Genomic DNA, 27183 nt, shown 5'->3' with positions numbered 1-27183 from the left:
AGCAAAAACAGGTTTAATTTTTTTGTGCACATTTATTTAAAAAAATTTTTTTTTAACATTTACATAAGTATTCAGACCCTTTACTCAGTACTTTGTTGAAGCGCATTTGGCAGCGATTACAGCCTCGAGTCTTCTTGGGTATGACGCTACAAGCTTGGTACACCTGTATTTGGAGAGTTTCTCCCATTCTTATCTGCAGAGCCTCTCAAGCTCTGTCAGGTTGGATTGGGAGCATCGCTGCACAGCTATTTTCAAGTCTCTCCAGAGATATTTGATCAGGTTCAAGTCCGGGCTCTGGCCGGGCCACTCAAGGGCATTGAGACTTGTCCCGAACCCACTCTTGCGTTGTCTTGGCTGTGTGCTTAGGGTCGTTGTCCTGTTGGAAGGTGAACCTTCGCCCCCAGTCTGAGGTCCTGAGCAGGTTTTCATCAAGGATCTCTCTGTACTTTGTTCCGTTCAGCTTTCCCTCAATCCTGACTAGTCTCCCAGTCCCTACCGCTCAAAAACAGCCCCACATCATATAATGCTGCCACCACCATGCTTCATCGTAGGGATGGTGCCAGGTTTCCTTCAGACGTGACGCTTGGCATTCAGGCCTAAAAGCACAATCTTGGTTTCATCAGACCAGAGAATCATGTTTCTCAAGGCCTGAGAGTCCTTTAGGTTCCTTTTGGCAAACTCCAAGTGGGCTGTCATGTGCCTTTTACTAAGGAGTAGCTTCTGTCTGGCCACTCTACCACAAAGGCCTGATTGGTGGAGTGCTGCAGAGATGGTTGTCCTTCTGGAAGGTTCTCCCATCTCCATAGAGGAACTCTGGAGCTCTGTCAGAGTGATCATCAGGTTCTTGGTCATCTCCCTGACCAAGACACTTCTCCCTTGATGGCGCAGTTTGGCCGGTAGGCCAGGTCTAGGAAGACTCTTGGTGGTTCCAAACTTTATCCATTTAAGAATTATGGAGGCCACTGTGTTCTTGGGGACCTTCAATGCTGTAGAAATGTTTTGGTACCCTTCCCCAGATCTGGGCTTCGACACAATCCTATCTCGGAGCTCTACGGACAATTCCTTTGACCTCATGTCTTGGTTTTTGCTCTGACATGCACTGTCAACTGTGGGAACTTATATAGACAGGTGTGTGCCTTTACAAATAACGTCCAATCAGTTGAATTTACCAGAGGTGGACTAAAATCAAGTTGTAGAAACATCAAGTATGATCAATAGAAACAGGATGCACCTGAGTCTCATAGCAAAGGATCTAAAAACTTATGCAAATATGGTATGTTATGTATTTTTTATACTTTTGTAATTATGGGGTATTGTGTGTGTAGATTGATGAGGACAAAATTGTATTTCATCCATTTTAGAATAAGGCTGTAACGTAACAAAATATGGAAAAAGTCAAGAGGTCTGAAAACTTTCCAAATGCACTGTAGGCTGTGACTTAGAAATACAAATTATATTTTTGTACAAGTAGGCCTAAAAGGTTTTTAGGCAAAATAACCCAATCAAAATGGAAAGCTCCTTGAACTTGGTAATATGCCATGCCTAATGGGACAAAATCAATTATGGCCTATTGCATAGATAATATAACAAAAAGTTTAAGAGATCTGATTTATAGTTTATAAATACGTTGCTACAATGACACACTTCATTCCTGTCTGATAGCATGTGCATGTAGGAAGTACACCATCCTGCTTTCAGGATACATGTATTTTCAGAATCCACAATGGCTCTTTAGTTGTGGACACATCACCGCACTCCATCTCTTGCTCTGTTTTTTTATCAGTTTCTTTATGAAAATATTTAGTGAACTCCATGACAGTAACTAAAGCAAAGGGCTATAGCAGCACACAAGTGGATTACAAATGCATTCGTTTCTAAATTCCCGCGAGAGAGTACCGGTTAATAATGTGATTGGATGTTAATTATTTGACTAGGCTAGCTGTATTTGACATTGTGTTGTTATTTTGCTGAACACTAGATGGTTTCCATTTGATTTTTGGCAGTGAAACGAGGCTACTCAGGCGAGAGAGAAAAACATCACCCAAATGTATAGCCCCCGTTGGAAAATCTAAATGGACTGTTTGAAAATGTGAATCACATTTGTGCATACTCCCGACTGCATACCCATACCCCAGTTTGTGGAATAGCCATCCTAGAGCACAATGGGGAGAGGGAGTGAGAGTGGCTCGATCAAACAGCAGCAGACAGCAAAACAGGGACAGGCAGATACTTTCATAGCAGGAATCAACATAATGCATAGGCTATTAACTGTTGACCAAATTAAATGGTTCTAGAACAATCTACAGGAACGTTGTGTAGGGGGAAGAAAGAAAAGAAGAAAAAAAAATCACTGAAAATTACAGACTTAAGCAAAATGCTTCAGTAAGAGAAAGGTGTGGGTAATTTTCAGTTCATCGTCCCAGCTCTAGTGGGTGTGTGTGTGTGTACGTCTGGCCCATGTGTAAGCTCTTACAGCGCTGTGAGGGCGGCAGGCGGGTCCGCTGGATCTGGTGTCTACGTAGCCGGATCTTCTGTTTGAGCTGCTGGATCTCTGAGTCACTGTCGTCACCCTCCTCCTCGTCCTCCACCACCACCCGCCGCCGCAGGTTGCACTTCATCAGCTCGATGGCGGCGATCAGAGACTCCGAGATGCTGAAGTGGGCGTTCTCCTGTAATGAGATGCAGATGGCCGGAGGAGAGTGAGACCTTGTTGTAACACTTTCAGTATGGACGCTCCCTTCTGCCCTAACTTCAAGTTATGACTGCTTTAACACAGTTGGGGAGGTGCACATAAAAATAAAAAATAAAAAATATTTAACCTTTATTTATACAGATTTTTCTCATTGAGATAACATCTCTTTTCCAAGAGAGACCTGATCCAATAGCAGCAGGGGGGGAACAACGTTTTAGACAAAACAACTTACGTACACTAACATTAAACAAAACTATAAACACACATACAGTACAACAATTACATATTACGTTAAAAACACAAACATCTTGACTAAAAACAGCTGGCCTAAAAACAATTTCACTCTTCTATGATATATACATCGATCAAGTGTTTAAACTCCACCAACAAAACTAGATCATCAAATGTTTAAATGTTCAGGAGAGAATTCCAGCACCACGGAGCTAAGTAACTAAAACTATTTCTACCATGACCTGTTCTAATTTTTGGTACTGTTAGAAGCAAATCAGAATGGGACCATATTTGATATCTATTTACCGACCTGATTAAAGAACAGCGAAAAAATCAAGTGGTCTCAGGGTAGTGGTTGAAACCTGTGTATAATATATATATATATGTATATTACTGGAGGTTTTAGATTTTAGTGATGTTATATATATATATATATAAATAACATCACTAAAATCTAAAACCTCCAGTAATATACATCGTACCAGCTCCTTTCTGGCCTCCAAAGAAAAACAAGCCTTATGCCGGAAATAAAAAACCTTTTCTCAGCTTGAGCTTCCTTATCAAGTTCTCTACATGAACAGTGAAGCTCAGCTTATCATCAACCCACACACCCAAATATTTGTACACTTTGACTTGCTCTATAGTATGTCCAGCCAATGTAGCAATGACATGATTAGTAACATACCATGAAAATACCATACATTTTGTTTTACCCGAATTTAGAACCAGCTTTAAATCATACAGATTCTGTTGTATGATGTTAAATGCTCTTCGAGCATTTCTAAAAGCTAAAGAAACTACTACCACTTGAATAAAGAACACTATCATCTGCATAAAAATGAACATCCGTTGTTAACAAAATCCCCAATGTTGTTGATATACAAAATGAACAACTTAAGAGACCATAAGGACATTATATTTTGCTATAATAGCTCAATTTATCAGTCTAATTGTTTTGTTGTTGACATGTGTAAAGGGGTCATCTGTTAAACATGAAGTAAAATCGGATTAGATCATTTATTTCATCAAAGAAACTATCCTCCTTACCAACCAGTGCCTTATTTTTCGACCATGTTGCTTATCTTATCAGACAAGTTTAGCAGCGGAAGCAGGTTATAACGTTGTCCCTATTCTGTAACCCTCTGTCTTAAGTGTGGACTAATACATCGCCTTTAAAAGGAGTGTTCTAGGGTGAGCAATTAAATGTGTGGGGAGGAGTGTACGAATGAAGACTTCGGGAGAATTGGAACGTTTGAACGTTAGATTTCTAATCACTCAGAGGTCAAGGGTCAGAAGCGGGTTTATGAACCCTCCCCAAGGCTCACCTTCTCCAGGTCAGCGCAGCTGCCGAAGTCCTGCTCTGACAGGTAACTGATGAGGCTCTGTCCCTCCAAAGGCTTCCGGAACATGCAGTCTGGAACACTGCTGTACTGGGAGCCGTCTGCGTAGACCACACACACACACACACACACAGCAAGACACACACAGACAAAGAGAGAGAGACACACAAGCCACACTCTATTTAAACTTGAAGGTGCTGGCGTAAGACCCCTCCTTGCCTTATTCCACATGTGTTGTGTTCAGGCTGTTGTGTTACAGCCTGAATCACCCAGGTGAAAACTGTTTGTTTTTTTATGTTTGCAAATATATTGAAAATAAAATACAGAAATCTTTAATTTACATAAGTATTCACACCTGAGTCAATACTTTGTAGAAAACACCTTTTGGTACTGATTACAGCTGTGAGTCTTTCTGGGTAAGTCTCTAAGAGCTTTCCACACCTGGATTACACAATATTTGCACTATTTTTTTTTTTTATTCTTGATTTTTTTTTTTACACTTTTTTTTTTTTATTCTTTTATTCTTGTTGATCATTGCTTGACAGCCATTTGCAAATCTTGCCATAGATTTTCATGCCGATTTAAGTCAAAACTGAAACTCGGCCACTCAGCAACAATCAATGTCATCTTGGTAAGCAACTCCAGTGCATATTTGACCTTGTGTTTTAGCTTATTGTCCTGCTGAAAGGTGAATTCGTCTCCCAGTGTCTGTTGGACAGCAGACAACCAGTTTCTCCTCTAGGATTTTCGCTGTGCTGAGCTCTATTCCGTTTATTTTCATTCAACAAAAAAATATCTCCCTAGTCCTTGACAAGTGTAACTTGATGCCAAGATGCCATCTCAAGATGCCATCTATTTTGTGAAGTGCACCAGTCCCTCCTGCAGCAAAGCACCCCCACAACATGATGCTGCCACCCCCATGCTTCACGTTTGGAATGGTGTTCTTCGACTTGCAAGCCTCCCCCTTTTTCCTCCAAACATAACGATGGTCATTATGGCCAAACAGTTCTATTTTTGTTTCATCAGACCAGAGGACATTTCTCCAAAAAGTACAATCGTTGTCCCCATGTGCAGTTGCAAATCGTAGTCTGGCATTTTTCTGGTGGTTTTGGAGCAGTGGCTTCTTCCTTGCTGAGCGGCCTTTCAGGTTATGTCGATATAGGACTCGTTTTACTGTGGATAAAGATACTTTTGTACCTGTATCCTCCAGCATCTTCACAAGGTCCTTTGCTGTTGTTCTGGGACTGATTTGCACTTTTCGCACCAAAGTACGTTCATCTCTAGGAGACAGAACTTGTCTCCTTTCTGAGCGTTATGACGGCTGCGTGGTCCCACGGTGTTTATACTTGCGTACTATTGTTTGTACAGACGATTGTGGTACCTTCAGGCGTTTGGAAATTGCTCCCAAGGATGAACCAGACTTGTGGAGGTCTACAATTGTTTTTCTGAAGTCTTGGCTGATTTCTTTTGATTTTCCCATGATGTCAAGCAAAGAGGCACTACGTTTGAAGGTAGGCCCTGAAATACATCCATAGGTCCACCTCCAATTGACTCAAATGATGTCAATTAGCCGATCAGAAGCTTCTAAAGCCATGACATCATTTTCTGGAATTTTCCAAGCTGTTTAAAGGCACAGTCAACTTAGTGTATGTAAACTTCTGACACACTGGAATTGTGATACAGTGAATTGTAAGTGAAATAATCTGTCTGTAAACAATTGTTGAAAAAATGACTTGTGTCATGCACAAAGTAGATGTCCTAACCGACTTGTCTTAACTATAGTTTGTTAACAAGAAATTTGTGGAGTGGTTGAAAAATGAGTTTTAATGACTCCAACCTAAGTGTGTGTAAACTTCTGACTTCAACTGTAGGTAGTTATGATGTTTGAACCAGTCTACTCACTAGACAGCTAGGTAGTTATGTTTGAACCAGTCTACTCACTAGACAGCTAGGTAGTTATGTTTGAACCAGTCTACTCACTAGACAGCTAGGTAGTTATGTTTGAACCAGTCTACTCACTAGACAGCTAGGTAGTTATAATGTTTGAACCAGTCTACTCACTAGACAGATTGGTTCAAACATAACTACCTATCTGTCTAGTGAGTAGACTGGTTCAAACATAACTACCTGTCTACTCACTAGACAGATAGGTAGTTATGTTTGAACCAGGCTACTCACTAGACAGATAGGTAGTTATGATGTTTGAACCAGTCTACTCACTAGACAGCTAGGTAGTTATGATGTTTGAACCAGTCTACTCACTAGACAGATAGGTAGTTATAATGTTTGAACCAGGCTACTCACTAGACAGATAGGTAGTTATAGTGTTTGAACCAGTCTACTCACTAGACAGCTAGGTAGTTATAGTGTTTGAACCAGTCTACTCACTAGACAGATAGGTAGTTATAATGTTTGAACCAGGCTACTCACTAGACAGCTAGGTAGTTATAGTGTTTGAACCAGTCTACTCACTAGACAGATAGGTAGTTATAGTGTTTGAACCAGTCTACTCACTAGACAGCTAGGTAGTTATAGTGTTTGAACCAGTCTACTCACTAGACAGCTAGGTAGTTATAATGTTTGAACCAGTCTACTCACTAGACAGATAGGTAGTTATAATGTTTGAACCAGTCTACTCACTAGACAGCTAGGTAGTTATAATGTTTGAACCAGTCTACTCACTAGACAGCTAGGTAGTTATAGTGTTTGAACCAGTCTACTCACTAGACAGCTAGGTAGTTATAGTGTTTGAACCAGTCTACTCACTAGACAGATAGGTAGTTATGTTTGAACCAGTCTACTCACTAGACAGCTAGGTAGTTATAGTGTTTGAACCAGTCTACTCACTAGACAGATAGGTAGTTATGTTTGAACCAGTCTACTCACTAGACTCCATATAGAGGGAACTGGGTGTACTGGCATCACTGCTGCCGAGGGAGAAAGGGCTGTAGTCCTCCAAACGACAGTCCTCCGCAACCAGGGATTCTGACACACAGAACACACAGCTGACGTTAGATTGACCACAGAAAGGACGTTAGATTAGTGTCCTATCATCAAGTGCCAACATATAGCCTGTTTACCTGACTGGTTCTGTATTCAACATGTGTTAAATTTAGCTAAGAGACTGGTAAACTGATCGATTGTGTCAGTAAATAGGGATTTCAACTTGACCTTCCAGTTTGAGACATGCTCATTTAGACACCCACAAAGGATATATCGAAAGTAAATGTATCGAAACGTCAATGTTTTGTTGTCAGCTAGGTAAATGACATCACAGGGTAATAAATCTATCAAATAACAAGTCTTAAACATTGACATTTCCGTGCATGTGGTGTACTCTCTGTAAATCCAGGGCAAATAGTGATGATACACTTTTGTACAATACATTTTTTTGACAGCAATTCTGGCCAAATTCTTAACTAATAAATGTCAGTTGTAAACAATTGATAGTAAAATGATGATGCATTCCATGAATGACCAAAAAAAACATCAAAACATCACAATGTAATAAAAGTAAGGTGCATTTAAACACCAACCAACACAATGAACGAATGTGGCAAGCTGTTTCGGCCTAGCGTCTTGATCTTAGTTTGACCAAAACAACCACCAAAACAGCAACCAAGAAAACAACTGCACAAATGAAGAACCAGGCGCAAGGCCAGATGAGAGGGGAAGAAGGAAAAATAGCATGCGGAGTTGCAGGGAAAGGGAGAGAGGAAGAGGAAGTGATGGAGCGCAGAAGAACTGCACTGCCAACCTGCTACAGGATCCTCTATTATAACGCTGATTTTCCTGTGGCCCCCTCCTTCACGCAGACAGACAGACAACAAGGAAGAGAGACAGGGAGAGAGAGAAAAGATTACCACAAAGCAGAGAGAGAGAGAGAGAAGCTCATCTCTTGGCAGTAGTACCTGTAGATAAAACAAAATCTACAGTAATAAAATGATCACCGACGTCAACCCAAAGTCTCTTAGAGCATTCACAGTCAGCCCCCTGACGGCCCTATCAGATCACAGTCAGCTCTCGGATTCTCCAATTACATTGGATGAGCTACAGGACCAAATACAAACCTTTCAAAAGGCCTGTGGTGCTGATGGTAAAACTAAACTAAATTATAAGATATACAGACCACAAATTCAAATTGGCTATAATTAAAACTCTTCAACATTACCCTCAGCTCTGGCATCTTGCCAAATATTTGGAACCAAGGCCTGATCACCCCAATCCACAAAAGTAGACTCAAATTTGACCCCAATAATTACTGTGTAATATGCACCAGCAGCAATCAAGAGAAATAAATACTCTGCAGTATCATCAACAGCAGACTCCACATTTCCTCAGCGAAAACAATGTCCTGCGCAAATGTCAAATTGGCTTTCTATCACATACACCCTGCACACCCTTATTGACGAAATAACAAAACAAAAGCAATGTCTTCTCATGCTTTGATGATTTCAAAAAAGCTTTTGACTCATAGGGTCTGCTATACAAATTAATGGAAAGTGGTGTTGGTGGAAAAACATTATAAAATCAATGTACACAATATCAATGTACACAATGTACACAAAGAACAAGTGTACAGTTAAAATGTGCAATAAACACACAGATTTCTTTCCTCAGGGCCGTGGAATGAGGCAGGGATGCAGCTTGAGCCCCACCATCGTCAACATATATATCCATGAATTGGCGAGGGCATTAGAACAGTATGCATCACCCGGCCTCACACTGCTAGACACCGAAATCAAATGTCTACTGTTTGCAGACTACCTGGTACTTCTGTCCCCAAACAAGGAGGGCCTACAGCAGCACCTAGATATTCTGCACAGATTCTGTCAGACCTGGGCCCTGACATTAAATCTCAGTAAGACAAAAATAATGATGTTCCAAAAAGGTCCAGTAGCCAAGCCAACAAATACAATTTTAACTAGACACCATTGCCCTAGAGCACACACAAAGAACTACACCTACCTCTGCCTAAACATCAGCACCAAAAGGTAACGTCCACAAGGCTGTGAACGACCTGAGAGACAAAGACAAGGGCCTTCTATGCCATCAAAAGGAATATTAAACTCAACATAGCAATTAGGATCTGGCACAAACAAAAAAAACTTCAATCAGTTATCAAACCCATTGCCCTCAATGATTGTGAGGTCTAGGGTCCACTCACCAACCAAGAACTCACAAAATTGGACAAATACCAAATTGAGACTGCATGCAGAATTCTGCAAAAATCTATTGTGTGCAATGCAAACCCCAAACAATACATGCAGAGTAGTATAAGGACTATACTCACTAGTTATCAACATCCCCAAAAAAGCTGTTCAATTCTACAACTACCAAAAAAGAAGCAATGCCCACACATTCCACCACAAAGCCCTCACCTACAGAGATTAACCTAGAGAAGTGTCTCCTCAACCAGCTGGTTCTGGGGCTCTGTTCACAAACGGACCCCACAGAGCCCCAGAACAGAAACCCATTTAGACCCAACCAAATCATGAAAAATCAAAAAGATCCTTATTTCCCATGTGTCAAGTAATTAACAAAAAAACAGAGCAAACTAGAATGCTATTTGGCCCTAAACAGAGAGTACACAGTGGCAGAATACCTGACCACTGTGACTGACCCAAAAATAAGAAAATCTTTGACTGTGTACAGAGCCTTTGCCTATGTGCCCACTGCCCACAAAATGAGATGGAAACTGAGCTGCACTACCTAACCTCCTGCCATATGTATGAGCACAGAGACACATATTTCCCACAGATCACACAGACCCAAAGAATTTGAAAACAAATCAAACATTGATAACCTCCCATATCTGTTAGGTAGTGTGTCATCACAGCAGAAAGGTGTGTGGCCCGTTGCCGTGAGAAAAGGGCAACCAGTGGAACACAAACAACATTGTATATACCACCTATATCTTTCGGCTTATTTATTTTGCCTTTTGTACTTCAACTGCTTGCACATTGTTACAACACTGTACAAAGCCAATAATATAACATTTGAAATGTCTATTATATTCTTCAAAAACTTTTGTGAGGGTTCCCCTTGATCATTTCCAATTTCTTTATTGCCTATTCGATTTACTTTCGTAATGTAAACATATGTTCCAATGCCAATAAAGCCCGTTGAATTGAATTGAGAGGAGAGCGGTCAGCAGAGTGAAAATAGAGGACGAGGGTAAAGTAAAGTCGTTTTAGAAGCAGTGGCACTGTGGTAACTGAGCATCAGAGAGACAGGTAGTTTTAGAAGCAGTGGCACTGTGGTAACATCAGAGAGACAAGAAATGTGCAGGATGTGATCCACACCATCCAGGCATGCAGACCCTCTCTCTGCAGCATAGACATACTCTTATACAAACACTGGTCTTATACACATTCAGCTGCTGCAATGCAAACACATCGGAATTACTTTTTTTGACATTTCAATTCACACCAAAACACGCATACATAAAAGACACTTACAGGCTTGCTCTCACGCTCAGAAAACAAACCCTAGCCTCTCACCTGCTGCACACACACACACACACACACACTCACCATGTCTATGTTTGCTGTTGATCCCTGTGTCGGACATTGAGCGGACGTGCCCTCTGCTGCCCCCCCGACCCGGCTCCCTCTGACCCTCCGAGAAGGATGACCTTCGAGGTGTGGGAGGTGGGACCGAAGCCAAGGAACTCCTTCCAGGGGACTGGACCTGAATCTCACCATCTGATTCGCCGCCGCAAGGCTCGCCACCGGGGGTGGAGCTTTGGGAGTCGCGGCGATTGCCACGATGCCCCAGGTTACCGATAGCCAGATACTCGGGGCCGTCGTCGTAGTCGCCCTCGCCAGAGTCTAGGGCGTCGGAGTGGGCAGGGCATGGGGAGGCGGGCTCTGTCAGGGCGATGGAGGGGACCACCACTGAGGGACCGGGAGTGGGGCTCATGCCCCTTTCGCCATCTCCCTCGGACCTCGGACCCACGCACCCCCAGGGGGCTCCCGAGGCCCTAGCGGATGGAGTGGAGTCTAGAAGGGAAACAAGAACAGTATATCAGAGTTAGAAATATAACTATATACAGTGCCTTCGGAAAGGATTCAGACCACAGTTTGTTACGTTACAGCCTTATTCTAAAATTGATTAAATTGTTTTTACCCCCCCCCCTTCAACCTACACTATACACTATAAATGACAAAGCAAAAACTTTTATTTTTTCTGCCAATAAAAAATAAGGAAATATCACATAAGTATTTAGGCCCTTAACTCAGTACTTTGTTGAAGCACCTTTGCTACCTATTTTATCCTGGAGTATTCACTAGTATGACACTACAAGCTTGGCACACCTGTATTTGGGGACTTTCTCCCATTGTTCTCCGCAGATCCTCTCAAACTCTGTCAGGTTGGATGGAGAGCGTTGCTGCACAGCTATTTTCAGGTTTCTCCAGAGATGCTCGATCGGGTTCAAGTCCGGGCTCTGGCTGGGCCACTCAAGGACGTTCAGAGACTTGTCTTGAAGCCACTCCTGCGTTGTCTTGGCTGTGTGCTTAGGGTTGTTGTCTTGTTGGAAGGTGAACATTTGCCCCAGTCTGAGATCCTGAGCGCTCTGGAGCAGGTTTTCATCAATGATCTCTCTGTACTTTGCTCCGTTCATCTTTCCCTCGATCCTGACTAGTCTCCCAGTCCCTGCAGCTGAAAAACAGCCCCACATCATGATTCTGCCACGACCATGATCACCTTAGGGATGGTACCAGGTTTCCGTCAGAAGTTTCGCTTGGCATTCAGGCCAAAGAGTTCAATCTTGGTCTCATCAGACCAGAGAATCATGTTTCTCATGGTGTGAGAGTCCTTTAGGTGCCTTTTGGCAAACTCCAAGCGGGCTGTCATGTGCCTTCCGTCTGGCCACTCTACCATTGAGTTCGTACTTGCATTATTGTCACAGTAGACCTAAGCCTGAATGTATCCAGCAGAGATTTCTCCGTTGTCCGAGGGACACTCCGAGCTCCACCACTTAGTCGGCTCTCACCCACCATTGAACTGTGATTGGTCGCCATGAGGCGCGGCTGTACATTGCCGGAGGATTTAAGGCCTAATTTGTGGAATGCTGCAGAGATGGTTGTCCTTCTGGAGGGTTCTCCCTTCTCCACAGAGGAACTCTAGAGTTCTGTCAGAGCGACCATCGGGAACTTGGTCACCTCCCAGATCAAGGCCCTTCTCCCACTATTGCTCAGTTTGGCCGGGCAACCAGCTCTACGAAGAGTTTTGGTGGTTCCAAACTTATTCTATTTAAGAATGATGGAGGTCACTGTGTTCTTGGGGACCTTCAATGCTGCAGAAATGTTTTGGTACCCTTTCCAAATCATGTACATTCAATTGAATTTACCACTGGTGGACTCCAAATCAAGTTGTAGAAACATCTCAAGGACGATCGATGGAAACAGGATGCACCTGAGCTCAATTTAGTGTCATCGCAAAGGGTCTGAATACTTTGGTAAATAAGCTATTTGTTTTTTATTTTTAATAAATGTGCTATGGGGTATTGTGTGTAGATTGCTGAGGAAATTGTTTTACTTCATGAATTTTAGAATAAAGCTGTAACGTAACAAAATGTGGAAAAAGTCAAGGGGGTCTGAATACTTTCAGAATGCATTGTAGATACACTTATAGTAGTGGCTACATCTCTGACAAAACAAGACTTATTCAAGAGATCATAGCCCGATTCTCTATCGTGGAGTAGCAATCACAGTCTTTTCAATACATTCGATGTATATCTGCAACATTCTGAACGGTTTCGCTCTATCGAGGAAAAAAATCTAACCCATTAGAACGTTTTATTGAATCCTTCATGTTACTAATGAACCATGTATGCTTTCCCAGATCATGACTGTGTAGGTTTATTTCGCCACTACGGCCTATTTATTGCCTTACCTCCCTTATCTTACCTCGTTTGCACACAATGTATATAGATTTTTTCTATTGTGTTATTGACCGTATGTTTGTTTATTCTATGTGTGACTCTGTGTTGTTGTTTTTGTCACACTGCTTTTCTTTATCTTGGCCAGGTCGCAGTTGTAAATGAGAACTTGTTCTCAACTGGTCTACCTGGTTAAAAAAAGGTTAAATAGAAATAAATAAAAGGTTCAGGGTACAATAAAGACAATTCAGGCGTCAATGAGCTATTGTGGCCGATAGGGACTCATTGTGGCCCATAGGGACTCATTGTGGCCCATAGGGACTCATTGTGGCCCATAGGGACTCATTGTGGCCCATAGGGACTCATTGTGGCCCATAGGGACTCATTGTGGCCCATAGGGACTCATTGTGGACATTGACCTGTTGGAATGATGAAGAAATAACATTTACATTTTACACTCTTATCCACAGCGATTTACAGGAGCAATTAGGGTTAAGTGCCTTGCTCAGGGGCACGTCGGCAGATTTTTCACCTAGTCGGCTCGGACTTTCAGTTACGTGGTCTTAAACACCACGCTACCTACCGCCACAGAACGCATGTCTAGTCTAACCTCCAAACTGTTGCTCCACTATCATCTCCCCCTCTCCCCCATCCTTCTCTCTCTCCCCCCTCTCACCATCCTTCTTTCCCCCCCTCTCTCCCCCCTCTCCTCTCTCACCATCCCTCCTCTCACTACTCCCTCCTCCCCCTCTTTCTTCCCCTCCCCCTCTTTCTTCCCCCCTCACATTACCCATCTCCCCTCTCCTTCCCATCCTCACTTAAGTTGCTCTCTGAGATGGCCACTGTGTTATCCTCACCTGAGTTGATCTCTGAGATGGCCCCTGGATTATTACTGTTGGGCGTAAATCCTCCGTCTCGGTGGGGGAGGGAGCACTGGGAGGTGGTGAGCCTGTGGTTGAGCTCACCTCTGGGGGGACCCTGACCTTCCCCGGACCTCCAGCCGCCCCCCGCCCCCGGCAGAACACCCAGACTCTGACTCTTCAACAGGCCCTCCATGTACGGAGAGCACATTAGAGTGGACAGCTGGGAGAGGAAGAGAGGGGGTGGATTAGAGGAGAGAGAGGTAGTGTAAGATATGAATACAGGCACAGAAAATTAAGTATAGGGGGAAAAAAAGTTCAAGTAAAAACACGGAGAGAGAAAAAAAGGAAACAATTTCTGATTGGCAAAGCTGAGAGGTAATGGAAAAGACAAGACATAAGGAATGAGGTAGAGAGATCAGACACTGGAGAGCATATCAGGGATAGGAGCCTGAGACACCAACATACACACAGAGAGACAGCGAGAGAGAATGATTGGTGTCTGCTCAACTCTGTGTGTGTGTGTGTGTGTGTGTGTGTGTGTGTGTGTGTGTGTGTGTGTGTGTGTGTGTGTGTGTGTGTGTGTGTGTGTGTGTGTGTGTGTGTGTGTGTGTGTGTGTGTGTGTGTGTGTGTGTGTCACCTTAACTGTGTTGACAAGGGCCAGCAGACGGGGGTTGTTCTGCTCCACGGCCTCCAGACACTGGAACATGGCCGTCACATGGGGCTCACTCAGCAAAAAGGCATCCACTGAGAGAGAGAGAGGCAGGGGGAGAGAAAGAGAGACAGATGGAGAGAGAGAGAGAGAGAGAGAGGCGCAGACGGAGAGAGAGAGAGAGGCAGGGGGAGAGAGAGACAGACAGATGGAGAGAGAGAGAGACAGATGGAGAGAGAGAGAGAGAGGCGCAGACGGAGAGAGAGAGAGAGAGAGGCGCAGACGGAGAGAGAGAGAGAGGCAGACGGAGAGAGAGGCGCAGACGGAGAAAGAGAGAGAGGCGCAGACGGAGAGAGAGAGAGAGGCGCAGACGGAGAGAGAGAGAGAGGCAGGGGGAGAGAGAGAGAGAGGCAGGGGGAGAGAGAGAGAGAGGCAGGGGGAGAGAGAGAGAGAGGCAGGGGGAGAGAGAGAGAGAGGCAGGGGGAGAGAGAGAGAGAGGCAGGGGGAGAGAGAGAGAGAGGCAGGGGGAGAGAGAGAGAGAGGCAGGGGGAGAGAGAGAGAGAGGCAGGGGGAGAGAGAGAGGCAGGGGGAGAGAGAGAGAGGAGAGAAAAGGGAGAAAGTCAAGATAAGATAGGGGCAGGGTAAAAATTTGCAAATAGTATTGGTTTGGCTCACTCCCCCACCCACCCCCACTCCCCAGATTTTTGTTGGGTTCAAATGTCAAATCTGTTTTTTTCTCCCACTCTTACCGTTGTAGTACTTGCTCGTGTGTCCCTGGTGTTTGAGCAGGGGTCGGAGCTGGGCTGACAGCAGGTGGACCTGTAGGCTGTGCAGCAGCCAGCGCTCGGCCTTGTAACCCTCCCCAACACTCTGCAGCCCACTGCTCAGCACAGGCTCCAGCTTACTAAACTACAGGGCCCAGAGAGGGGAGGGAGGTGATGGTAGAGGGAAGGAGAGCGGAAGAGGGAGAAAACAGGAGTATATAGGAGAGAGTGAGGGGAAGTGATGGAATAGGAGAGTAAGGAGGAGGAAAAACAAAAGAGGGAGAATAGATGAGAGAATGAAGGGGAAAAATCAATAGAGACAGAGAGAAAACACTTGAATAAGTTATAGAACCCGTTGCCCTTTATGGTTGTGAGGTCTGGGGCCCGGCTCACCAACCAAGAATTCACTAAATGGGAGAAACACCAAAATTGAGAACGCAGAGCAGAATTAGGTCGATATCCGCTAATTATCAAAATCCAGAAAATACCTGTTAAATTTGACAACCATCTAAAAGGAAGCGATTCCCAATCCTTCCATAACAAAGCCATCACCTACAGAGAGATGAACCTGGAGAAGAGTCCCCTAAGCAAGCTGGTCCTGGGGCTCTGTTCACAAACACAAAAAAACACCCCACAGCGCCCCAGGAGAGCAACACAATTAGACCCAACCAAATCATAAGAAAACAAAAGATAATTATTTCCAAGGTGTCAAGAAATTAACAAAAAAACAGAGCAAACTAAAATGCTATTTGGCCCTAAACAGAGAGTACACACAGTGGCAGAATACCTGACCACTGACTGACCCAAACTTAAGGAAAGCTTTGACTACGTACAGACTCAGTGAGAATAGCCTTGCTATTGAGAAAGGCCGCCGTAAGCAGACCTGGCTCTCAAGAGAAGACAGGCTATGTGCCCACTGCCCACAAAATGAGGTGGAAACTGAGCTGCACTTCCTAACCTCCTGCCAAATGTCTGACCATATTAAAAGATACATATTTCCGTCAGATTCACAAAGAATTTAAAAACAAATCCTATTTTGATAAATTCCCATATCTACTGGGTGAAATACCACAGTGTGCCATCACAGCAGCAAGATTTGTGACCTGTTGCCACAAGGGCAACCAGTGAAGAACAAACACCATTGTAAATACAACCTATATTTATTTATATTCCCTTTTGTACTTTAACTATTTGCACATCATTACAACACTGTTGTACATTTGAAATGTGGAGAGAGAAACTCACATCAAAGCTCTGCTCACATAACCATTATATAAACAGGTGACCCCTCTCTCTGTGGTTGATCACGGTCTCTCCAGCTGTTTGGTATGTAACAGTAGCCTGGTCTGAGAGCTGTTTGGTATGTAACAGTAGCCTGGTCTGAGAGCTGTTTGGTATGTAACAGTAGCCTGGTCTGAGAGCTGTTTGGTATGTAACAGTAGCCTGGTCTGAGAACTGTTTGGTATGTAACAGTAGCCTGGTCTGAGAGCTGTTTGGTATGTAACAGTAGCCTGGTCTGAGAACTGTTTGGTATGTAACAGTAGCCTGATCTGAGAACTGTTTGGTATGTAACAGTAGCCTGGTCTGAGAACTGTTTGGTATGTAACAGTAGCCTGGTCTGAGAGCTGTTTGGTATGTAACAGTAGCCTGGTCTGAGAACTGTTTGGTATGTAACAGTAGCCTGGTCTGAGAACTGTTTGGTATGTAACAGTAGCCTGGTCTGAGAACTGTTTGGTATGTAACAGTAGCCTGGTCTGAGAGCTGTTTGGTATGTAACAGTAGCCTGGTCTGAGAACTGTTTGGTATGTAACAGTAGCCTGGTCTGAGAACTGTTTGGTATGTAACAGTAGCCTGGTCTGAGAGCTGTTTGGTATGTAACAGTAGCCTGGTCTGAGAGCTGTTTGGTATGTAACAGTAGCCTGGTCTGAGAGCTGTTTGGTATGTAACAGTAGCCTGGTCTGACAGCTGTTTGGTATGTAACAGTAGCCTAGTCTGACAGCTGTTTGGTATGTAACAGTAGCCTGGTCTGAGAGCTGTTTGTGCCGTCTGTAGTAATGTAAAAAGGGCTAGCTGAGATCATTAAGAGAGCAGCAGAGGTTGACAAGGTTGTTGATGAAGTATGACCCTAGTAAGAAAGTTAGTGTGAAAGTGTATAGTCATTGTCAGCGCTTCTTCGTAAACTCATTGTCAACCGTGGACCTACCAGTTCAGATTTAGCATCAAATTAGCACCACTACTTAGGGCACTTCTTTTGACCAGGCCTCATAGTGGCACCCTATTCCCTATACAGGGCACTTCTTTTGACCAGGCCTCATAAGGTAGTGCACTAAGTAGTGTGCCAGTTGGGATCCAGCTGATGTCTGTGGTCACAACAAACTGTACTGGATCCACCATAATATACACGGGGTGAATCGTCATTGGAAGGAGATAACGTATCCGTTCTATCTACGAGGCCAGGTGAGGGCTGACGTACCTGTTCTACATGAGAGGCCAGGTGAGGGCTGACGTACCTGTTCTACATGAGAGGCCAGGTGAGGGCTGACGTACCTGTTCTACATGAGAGGCCAGGTGAGGGCTGACGTACCTGTTCTACATGAGGCCAGGTGAGGGCTGACGTACCTGTTCTACATGAGGCCAGGTGAGGGCTGACGTACCTGTTCTACATGAGGCCAGGTGAGGGCTGACGTACCTGTTCTACATGAGGCCAGGTGAGGGCTGACGTACCTGTTCTACATGAGAGGCCAGGTGAGGACTGACGTACCTGTTCTACATGAGAGGCCAGGTGAGGGCTGACAGCTGTTCTACATGAGAAGCCAGGTGAGGGCTGACATACCTGTTCTACATGAGAGGCCAGGTGAGGGCTGACATACCTGTTCTACATGAGAGGCCAGGTGAGGACTGACGTACCTGTTCTACATGAGAAGCCAGGTGAGGGCTGACATACCTGTTCTACATGAGAGGCCAGGTGAGGACTGACGTACCTGTTCTACATGAGAGGCCAGGTGAGGACTGACGTACCTGTTCTACATGAGAGGCCAGGTGAGGACTGACGTACCTGTTCTACATGAGAGGCCAGGTGAGGGCTGACGTACCTGTTCTACATGAGAGGCCAGGTGAGGACTGACGTACCTGTTCTACATGAGAGGCCAGGTGAGGGCTGACGTACCTGTTCTACATGAGGCCAGGTGAGGGCTGACGTACCTGTTCTACATGAGGCCAGGTGAGGGCTGACGTACCTGTTCTACATGAGGCCAGGTGAGGGCTGACGTACCTGTTCTACATGAGGCCAGGTGAGGGCTGACGTACCTGTTCTACATGAGGCCAGGTGAGGGCTGACGTACCTGTTCTACATGAGGCCAGGTGAGGGCTGACGTACCTGTTCTACATGAGGCCAGGTGAGGGCTGACGTACCTGTTCTACATGAGGCCAGGTGAGGGCTGACGTACCTGTTCTACATGAGGCCAGGTGAGGGCTGACGTACCTGTTCTACATGAGAGGCCAGGTGAGGGCTGACGTAGAGGACGTACCCGTTCTACATGAGGCCAGGTGAGGGCTGACGTAGAGGACGTACCCGTTCTACATGAGGCCAGGTAAAGGCTGACGTACCTGTTCTACATGAGAGGCCAGGTGAGGGCTGACGTACCTGTTCTACATGAGAGGCCAGGTGAGGGCTGACGTACCTGTTCTACATGAGAGGCCAGGTGAGGGCTGACATACCCGTTCTACATGAGGCCAGGTGAGGGCTGACAGCTGTTCTACATGAGAAGCCAGGTGAGGGCTGACAGATGTTCTACATGAGAAGCCAGGTGAGGGCTGACATAACTGTTCTACATGAGGCCAGGTGAAGGCTGACGTAGAGGACGTACCCGTTCTACATGAGAGGCCAGGTGAGGGCTGACGTACCCGTTCTACATGAGAGGCCAGGTGAGGGCTGACGTAGAGGTCGTACCCGTTCTACATGAGAGGCCAGGTGAGGGCTGACATACCTGTTCTACATGAGAGGCCAGGTGAGGGCTGACATACCTGTTCTACATGAGAGGCCAGGTGAGGGCTGACATACCTGTTCTACAAGAGAGGCCAGGTGAGGGCTGACATACCTGTTCTACAAGAGAGGCCAGGTGAGGGCTGACATACCTGTTCTACAAGAGAGGCCAGGTGGGGGCTGACGTAGAGGACGTACCTGTTCTACATGAGAGGCCAGGTGAGGGCTGACGTACCTGTTCTACATGAGAGGCCAGGTGAGGGCTGACGTAGAGGACGTACCTGTTCTACATTAGGCCAGGTGAGGGCTGACGTACCTGTTCTACATGAGGCCAGGTGAGGGCTGACGTACCTGTTCTACATGAGGCCAGGTGAGGGCTGACGTACCTGTTCTACATGAGGCCAGGTGAGGGCTGACGTACCTGTTCTACATGAGAGGCCAGGTGAGGGCTGACAGCTGTTCTACATGAGAAGCCAGGTGAGGGCTGACATACCTGTTCTACATGAGAGGCCAGGTGAGGACTGACGTACCTGTTCTACATGAGAGGCCAGGTGAGGGCTGACGTACCTGTTCTACATGAGAGGCCAGGTGAGGGCTGACAGCTGTTCTACATGAGAAGCCAGGTGAGGGCTGACATACCTGTTCTACATGAGAGGCCAGGTGAGGGCTGACATACCTGTTCTACATGAGGCCAGGTGAGGACTGACGTACCTGTTCTACATGAGAAGCCAGGTGAGGGCTGACATACCTGTTCTACATGAGAGGCCAGGTGAGGACTGACGTACCTGTTCTACATGAGAGGCCAGGTGAGGACTGACGTACCTGTTCTACATGAGAGGCCAGGTGAGGGCTGACGTACCTGTTCTACATGAGAGGCCAGGTGAGGGCTGACGTACCTGTTCTACATGAGAGGCCAGCTGAGGGCTGACGTACCTGTTCTACATGAGGCCAGGTGAGGGCTGACGTACCTGTTCTACATGAGGCCAGGTGAGGGCTGACGTACCTGTTCTACATGAGGCCAGGTGAGGGCTGACGTACCTGTTCTACATGAGGCCAGGTGAGGGCTGACGTACCTGTTCTACATGAGGCCAGGTGAGGGCTGACGTACCTGTTCTACATGAGGCCAGGTGAGGGCTGACGTACCTGTTCTACATGAGGCCAGGTGAGGGCTGACGTACCTGTTCTACATGAGAGGCCAGGTGAGGGTTGACGTAGAGGACGTACCCGTTCTACATGAGGCCAGGTGAGGGCTGACGTAGAGGACGTACCCGTTCTACATGAGAGGCCAGGTGAGGGCTGACGTACCTGTTCTACATGAGGCCAGGTGAGGGCTGACGTACCTGTTCTACATGAGGCCAGGTGAGGGCTGACGTACCTGTTCTACATGAGAGGCCAGGTGAGGGCTGACATACCCGTTCTACATGAGGCCAGGTGAGGGCTGACATACCCGTTCTACATGAGGCCAGGTGAGGGCTGACAGCTGTTCTACATGAGAAGCCAGGTGAGGGCTGACAGATGTTCTACATGAGGCCAGGTGAAGGCTGACGTAGAGGACGTACCCGTTCTACATGAGAGGCCAGGTGAGGGCTGACGTACCCGTTCTACATGAGAGGCCAGGTGAGGGCTGACGTACCCGTTCTACATGAGAGGCCAGGTGAGGGCTGACGTACCCGTTCTACATGAGAGGCCAGGTGAGGGCTGACATACCTGTTCTACATGAGAGGCCAGGTGAGAGCTGACGTAGAGGACGTACCTGTTCTACATGAGAGGCCAGGTGAGGGCTGACGTAGAGGACGTACCTGTTCTACATGAGAGGCCAGGTGAGGGCTGACGTACCTGTTCTACATGAGAGGCCAGGTGAGGGCTGACGTAGAGGACGTACCTGTTCTACATTAGGCCAGGTGGGGGCTGACGTACCTGTTCTACATGAGAGGCCAGGTGAGGGCTGACGTAGAGGACGTACCCGTTCTACATGAGAGGCCAGTTGAGGGCTGACGTACCCGTTCTACATGAGAGGCCAGGTGAGGGCTGACATACCTGTTCTACATGAGAGGCCAGGTGAGGGCTGACGTAGAGGACGTACCTGTTCTACATGAGAGGCCAGGTGAGGGCTGACGTACCCGTTCTACATGAGAGGCCAGGTGAGGGCTGACATACCTGTTCTACATGAGAGGCCAGGTGAGGGCTGACGTAGAGGACGTACCTGTTCTACATGAGAGGCCAGGTGAGGGCTGACGTAGAGGACGTACTTGTTCTACATTAGAGGCCAGGTGAGGGCTGACGTACCTGTTCTACATGAGAGGCCAGGTGAGGGCTGACATACCTGTTCTACATGAGAGGCCAGATGAGGGCTGACATACCTGTTCTACATGAGAGGCCAGGTGAGGGCTGACGTACCTGTTCTACATGAGAGGCCAGGTGAGGGCTGACGTAGCGGACACGCCACACAAAGGGCCAATAGTCTTTCTGCTTGTAGTACACCTGCAAAGCAAAACCATCCTTTTACTACAGTACAATGGCATTGGTATGAGGCTTATCTTACAGGATACATTATTTTTATTTGCTAAACAGAATCGAAGAAAAAGCAGTACAATTATGATGTGTTCATTCTCAGCAGCTCTTTTGCACCCTGCCTCAAAGAAGATACAAGGAAGAAAAGCAGAACTTCCATTGAGCAGATGCTCCAGGGCGATAATATGATAAAGAGGCTGGAAAACAGCCCAAATAATAGCGCCTTGTGTAAGCCAAGCTTTTCTCCCCCCAAAAAAACACAAAATGACAAGAGTAGAAGAGTAGTCATTCCCGAGGCCTGACCTGCTCGTGCTTGAGGCCGTGGCTGAGGATGTGGCTCATGTCCTTGTGCAGCCGCTGCAGACCCCCGTAGCGAGACCACACGTTGGGGTTGCTGCTGGACACCAGGCCCTCCACCGTGGTCTTCAGACTAGACAGCAGCTTCCAGTGTTCCCTCCTGGAGGGAGGGAGAGAGAAAGGAGGGAAAACAGAGAGAGAAGTCAGGTTTGAATGAACTCGTGCTCCATCCAAAACACTCAAGAGCAGACAGTTAAGGAGAGAGATAAACGTTTGCATCAAGTGACTGACAGAGACGAAAACCACGACCATACAGTCAAATACTGCCATAACAAACAAACTACTGTATCCCATGTATATAGCCTCAGTTAATGTTAATTTATTACTTATTTTCTTAACTCACTTTTCTTACAACTGCATTGTTGGTTATTAAGGGCTTGTCAGTAAGCATTTCACTGTAAGGTCTACAACACCTGTTGTATTTGGTGCCTGTGACAAATACCATTTGATTTGCCTGTGCAATGACCCCAAACAAACCATGGTGACTACAAAATACTGGCAGTGCACTACATTTACTGCGCCCAATGAGATGCATTGTACTAGGCTAAGTAGCTATAGTATACTCAGACCATAGACATACTGTGCCTTCGGAAAGTATTCAGACCCCTGGACTTTTCCCACATTTTGTTACGTCGCAGCCTTACTCTAAAATGGATTAAATACATAAAAGTCCTCACCAATCTACACACAATACCCCATAAAGACAAAGCGAAAACAGATTTTTAGACATGTTTGCAAATGTATTAAACTTTAAATACAGAAATTAAGTAGTAGTCAAATGTCGGTACAACATAGTGACCGTGTAGAGCATCTAAGACACTAGCCCTAGCCTACATAGCCAAGGTGATGTGGGCGACAAATCTCCACGGCTAATAGTAAACTATTTAAAACAGTTTTGACTCCAAAGAGTAAATACACTGAGTAAACAAAACATTAAAAACACCTGCTCTTTCCCTGACAGATTGACCAGGTGAATCCAGGTGAAAGTAATGATCCCTTAATGATATAATTTGTTAAATCCACTTCAAAATCAGTGTAGATGAAGGGGAGGAGACAGGTTAAAGAAGGATTTTTAAGCCTTGAGATGATAAAGACATGGATTGTGTATGTGTGCCATTTCAGAGGATGAATGGGCAAGACAATATTTAAGTGCCTTTGAACGGGGTTTGGTAGTAGGTGCCAGGCGCACCGGTTTGTGTCAAGAACTGCAACGCTGCTGTGTTTTTCACACTCAACACTTTCACGTTTGTATCAAGAATTGTCCACCACCAAAAGGACATCCAGCCAACATGACAACTGTGGGAAGCATTGGAGTCAACATGGGCCAGCATCCTTGTGGAACGCTTTCGACACTTTGTAGAGAGTCTATGCCCCGACGAATTGAGGCTGTTCTGAGGACAAAAAGGGAAGCAACTCAATATTAGGAAGGTGTCCCTAATGTTTGGTGTACTCAGTGTATATTGTTATTCTGAGTGAGTGAATAGAGCTGTGTGTGTTTCCGCTTGCATGGAGAGAGCAGGAGAAACAAAAGTGAAATTGATAGCGAGATAAAAATCAGGCTGACCCCAAAATCCCTTTGGCGCCGCAGCCGTTTTGCAAGCTCCTACCCAACTTCCCTATTTTCTATTTTGTGATTCTTGTGATTGTGCCATTTATCCTTAGTTTATTTTCATGAAATGTAATTCACCATCATTTCATATAACTGACAAGAGCTTTTGAACATCAGATCGGCAGTTGCATACCCTGACTGCAGCTTCAACTCATTGCCCTGGTCTCTTTATATAATTCAAACAAGAGGAAAATGCTGCCATTACAGAGGCAGAAGAGGGGAGATTAATGCTTAGAGAAAACCGGCCATCTCTTCCCTCCATTCTATTTGCCATTGTACCCAGCTTCAACTTCAAAAGAGGGGGAGTCACTTGATAATAAAATGGAGGACCTCCGATTGAGGATTTGCTACCAACGGGACTCTCGTAACTGCAATATTCTCATGTCTTTCGGACAAGATAACCCCCATGGCTATCCAAGTTGATGGATTCTCCATTCACAGAGCAGACAGGACAGTAGAGTCAGGGAAATCAAGAGGGGGAGGGATTTGCCACTTCCAACCCAAAGGACTGGGTGCTCTCGATCTCCGAGGCCGACGTGAGTAATGTTTTTAAAATCAGGGAAAAAAACTCGCAAGGACGGGGGGCCAGGCGTTATTACAGGGCGTTTTCTCAGAGCATGGGCATGTCAGCTGGCAGGCATATTCACAGTCTACACTGGCCTCACCCACCTAGATAAGAGGAATACCTACATGACCAAAAATATGTGGACACCTGCTAGTCAAACATCTCATTCCTTAAATCATGGGTATTAATATGGAGTTGGTCCCCCCTTTGCTGCCATAACAGCCTCCACTATTCTGGGAAGGCTTTCCACTAGATGTTGGAACATTGCTGCAGGGACTAGCTTCCATTCAGCCACAAGAGCATTCGTGTGGTCGGGCATTGATGTTGGGTGATTAGACCTGGCTTGCAGTTGGCATTCCAGTTCATCCCAAAGGTGTTCGATGGCGTGGAGGTCAGGACTCTGTGCAGGCCAGTCAAGTTCTTCCACACTGATCTCGACAAACTATTTCTGTATGGACCTCGCTTTGTGCATGGGGGCATTGTCATGCTGAAACAGGAAAGGGCCTTCCCCAAACTGTTGCCATAAAGATGAAAGTACAGAAAAGTTTTGATTCTTTGTATGCTGTAGCGTTAAGATTTCCCTTCACTGGAACTAAGGGGCCATGAAAACCATGAAAAATTGCCCCAGACCATTATTCCTCTGCCCCCAACATTACAATTGACAAACCCAGATTTGTCCGTCAGACTGCCAGATGGTGAAGCGTGATTCATCACTCCAGAGAACGCGTTTCCACTGCTCCAGTGTCAAATAGTGGCAACGGTTACACCACTCCAGCCACCGCTTGGCAATGCGCATGGTGATCTTAGGCTTGTGTGCGGAAGCTCGGCCATGGAAACCCATTTCATGAAGCTCCCGACTAACAGTTATTGTGCTGACTTTGCTTCCAGAGGCAGTTTGGAACTCGTTAGTTACTATTGCAACCGAGGACATGCGATTTTTACGCGCTACTCACTTAAGCGGTCCTGTTCTGTGAGCTTGTGTAGCCTACCACTTCATGGCTGAGCCGCTGTTGCTTTTGGACGTTAACACTTCACAATAACTGCCCTTACATATGACCGGGGCAGCTCTAGCAGGGCAGAGATTTGACGAACTGACTTTTTGGAAAGGTGGCATCCTATGACAGTGCCATGTTGAAAGTCAGTGAGCTCTTCAATAAGGCCATTCTACTGCCAAGGTTTGACTATGGAGATTACATGGCCGTGTGTTTCGATTTGATGGGCTGTCCACATACTTCTGTACACAGTCCGCCTGGCCTTGCTGCTATTCCAGTTTCAGCTGTTCTGCCTGCGGTTATGGAACCGCCACCTGTCCCAGACCTGTTGTTTTTCAACTCTTAATGATCAGCTATGAAAAGCCAACTGAAAATTATTCATGATTATTATTTGACCATGCTTGTCACTTATGAACATTTTTGAACATCTTGGCATAGTTCTGTTATAATCTCCACCCGGCACAGCCAGAAGAGGACTGGCCACCCCTCATAGCCTGGTTCCTCTCTAGGTTTCTTCCTAGGTTTTGGCCTTTCTAGGGAGTTTTTCCTAGCCACCGTGCTTCTACACCTGCATTACTAGCTGTTTGGGGTTTTAGGCTGGGTTTCTGTACAGCACTTCGAGATATTAGCTGATGTACGAAGGGCTATATAAAATAAAATTGATTGATTGAAAAATTGATTGACATAGTGTATGTGAGAATGCTGCTAATTGTCTACAGCTCAGCGTTAAATACCATTGCCCCCTCCAAGCTCGACATTAAGCTTAGGACTCTGGGACTGAACACCACCCTATGCAACTGGATCCTGGACTTCCTGACCGGCCACATCACGTCCGCCACTCTGATCTTCAACATGTGGGCCCCACAGGGGTGTGTGCTTACTCCCCTCCTGTACTCCCTGTTCACCCACGACTGCTTGGCCATACATGACTCCAAACCCATCAAGTTTCCTGATGACACGACAGTGGTAGGCCTAACCACCAGCGACGATGAGACAGCCTATAGGGAGGAGGTCAGTGACCTGGCAGTGTGGTGCCGGGACAACAACCTCTCCCTCAATATCAGTAAGACCAAGGAGCTGATCGTGGACTACAGGAATGGAATGGGGGGGGTGAGCAGGCCCCCATCCACATCGAGTGGGTCGAGAGGTTCAAGTTCCTCAGTGTCCAAATCGCTAAGGACTTAAAAATGGTCCACTCACACACAGTCGTGAAGAAGGAGCGACAGTGCCTCTTACCCCTCAGGAAGTTGAAACGGTTTGGCATGTGTCCTAAAATCCTCAAAGTTCTAAAGCTGTACTATTGAGAAACTTAATTGGCTGCATCACTGCTTGGTATGGCAACAGCATGGCGCTAGGTGGGTAGAGCAGACTAGGGATGAAACGGTTACCAGTTTCACGATAAACCACGGTAAAATTCCTGACGGTTGGTATTACCATTTCAAATTTTAATTATCATTCAAACCGTGTTTGATTACCACGGTTTAAAAAACTCACGGTAAATACTGTCCAAGCATCAACCAAAGTTAGCGACAGTATGACACCGGCGCAGCATGCAACGTGGGTTTTGTTTTGTGTGAAAACATGGCGGAAGGCAGTGACAGCGCTCAGGAGATTTTTCAGCCTTGTAAGACAACCAAATCTGAAGTGTGGTCGTATTTTGGGGGTTTTACTAGAGTGCTGAGGGGAAATTAAATCGAAAATGGTCACTCTGTCTGCAGAACAAGCAAAAAAAAAAAATAT

General features: G+C 45.8%; 1 protein-coding gene across 2 annotated transcripts in view; it reads right to left on the bottom strand.

Moving 5' to 3' along the window:
- Positions 1 to 27183, bottom strand: part of LOC129867477 (run domain Beclin-1-interacting and cysteine-rich domain-containing protein-like) — a 52986-nt gene that overhangs the window by 14335 nt on the left and 11468 nt on the right. Inside the window, exons 2-11 of one of the 2 annotated variants that reach the window (XM_055940914.1) lie at positions 22224 to 22377; positions 21807 to 21890; positions 15413 to 15572; positions 14652 to 14758; positions 14008 to 14233; positions 10800 to 11267; positions 8021 to 8068; positions 7150 to 7248; positions 4249 to 4364; positions 2474 to 2669 (exon numbers count right to left, since the gene is read on the bottom strand). In XM_055940914.1, the coding sequence (XP_055796889.1) occupies positions 2474 to 2669; positions 4249 to 4364; positions 7150 to 7248; positions 8021 to 8068; positions 10800 to 11267; positions 14008 to 14233; positions 14652 to 14758; positions 15413 to 15572; positions 21807 to 21890; positions 22224 to 22377 (1658 nt within the window). The remainder of the gene's footprint in view (positions 1 to 2473; positions 2670 to 4248; positions 4365 to 7149; positions 7249 to 8020; positions 8069 to 10799; positions 11268 to 14007; positions 14234 to 14651; positions 14759 to 15412; positions 15573 to 21806; positions 21891 to 22223; positions 22378 to 27183) is intronic. The other variant, XM_055940915.1, reaches the window with a different exon arrangement.

The sequence above is a fragment of the Salvelinus fontinalis genome, chromosome 12 (genome assembly GCF_029448725.1).
Source record: "Salvelinus fontinalis isolate EN_2023a chromosome 12, ASM2944872v1, whole genome shotgun sequence".
NCBI lineage: Eukaryota > Metazoa > Chordata > Actinopteri > Salmoniformes > Salmonidae > Salvelinus > Salvelinus fontinalis.
The sequence above is the reverse complement of the archived record's forward strand: the minus strand, read 5'-3'. Positions and strand labels throughout refer to the sequence as shown.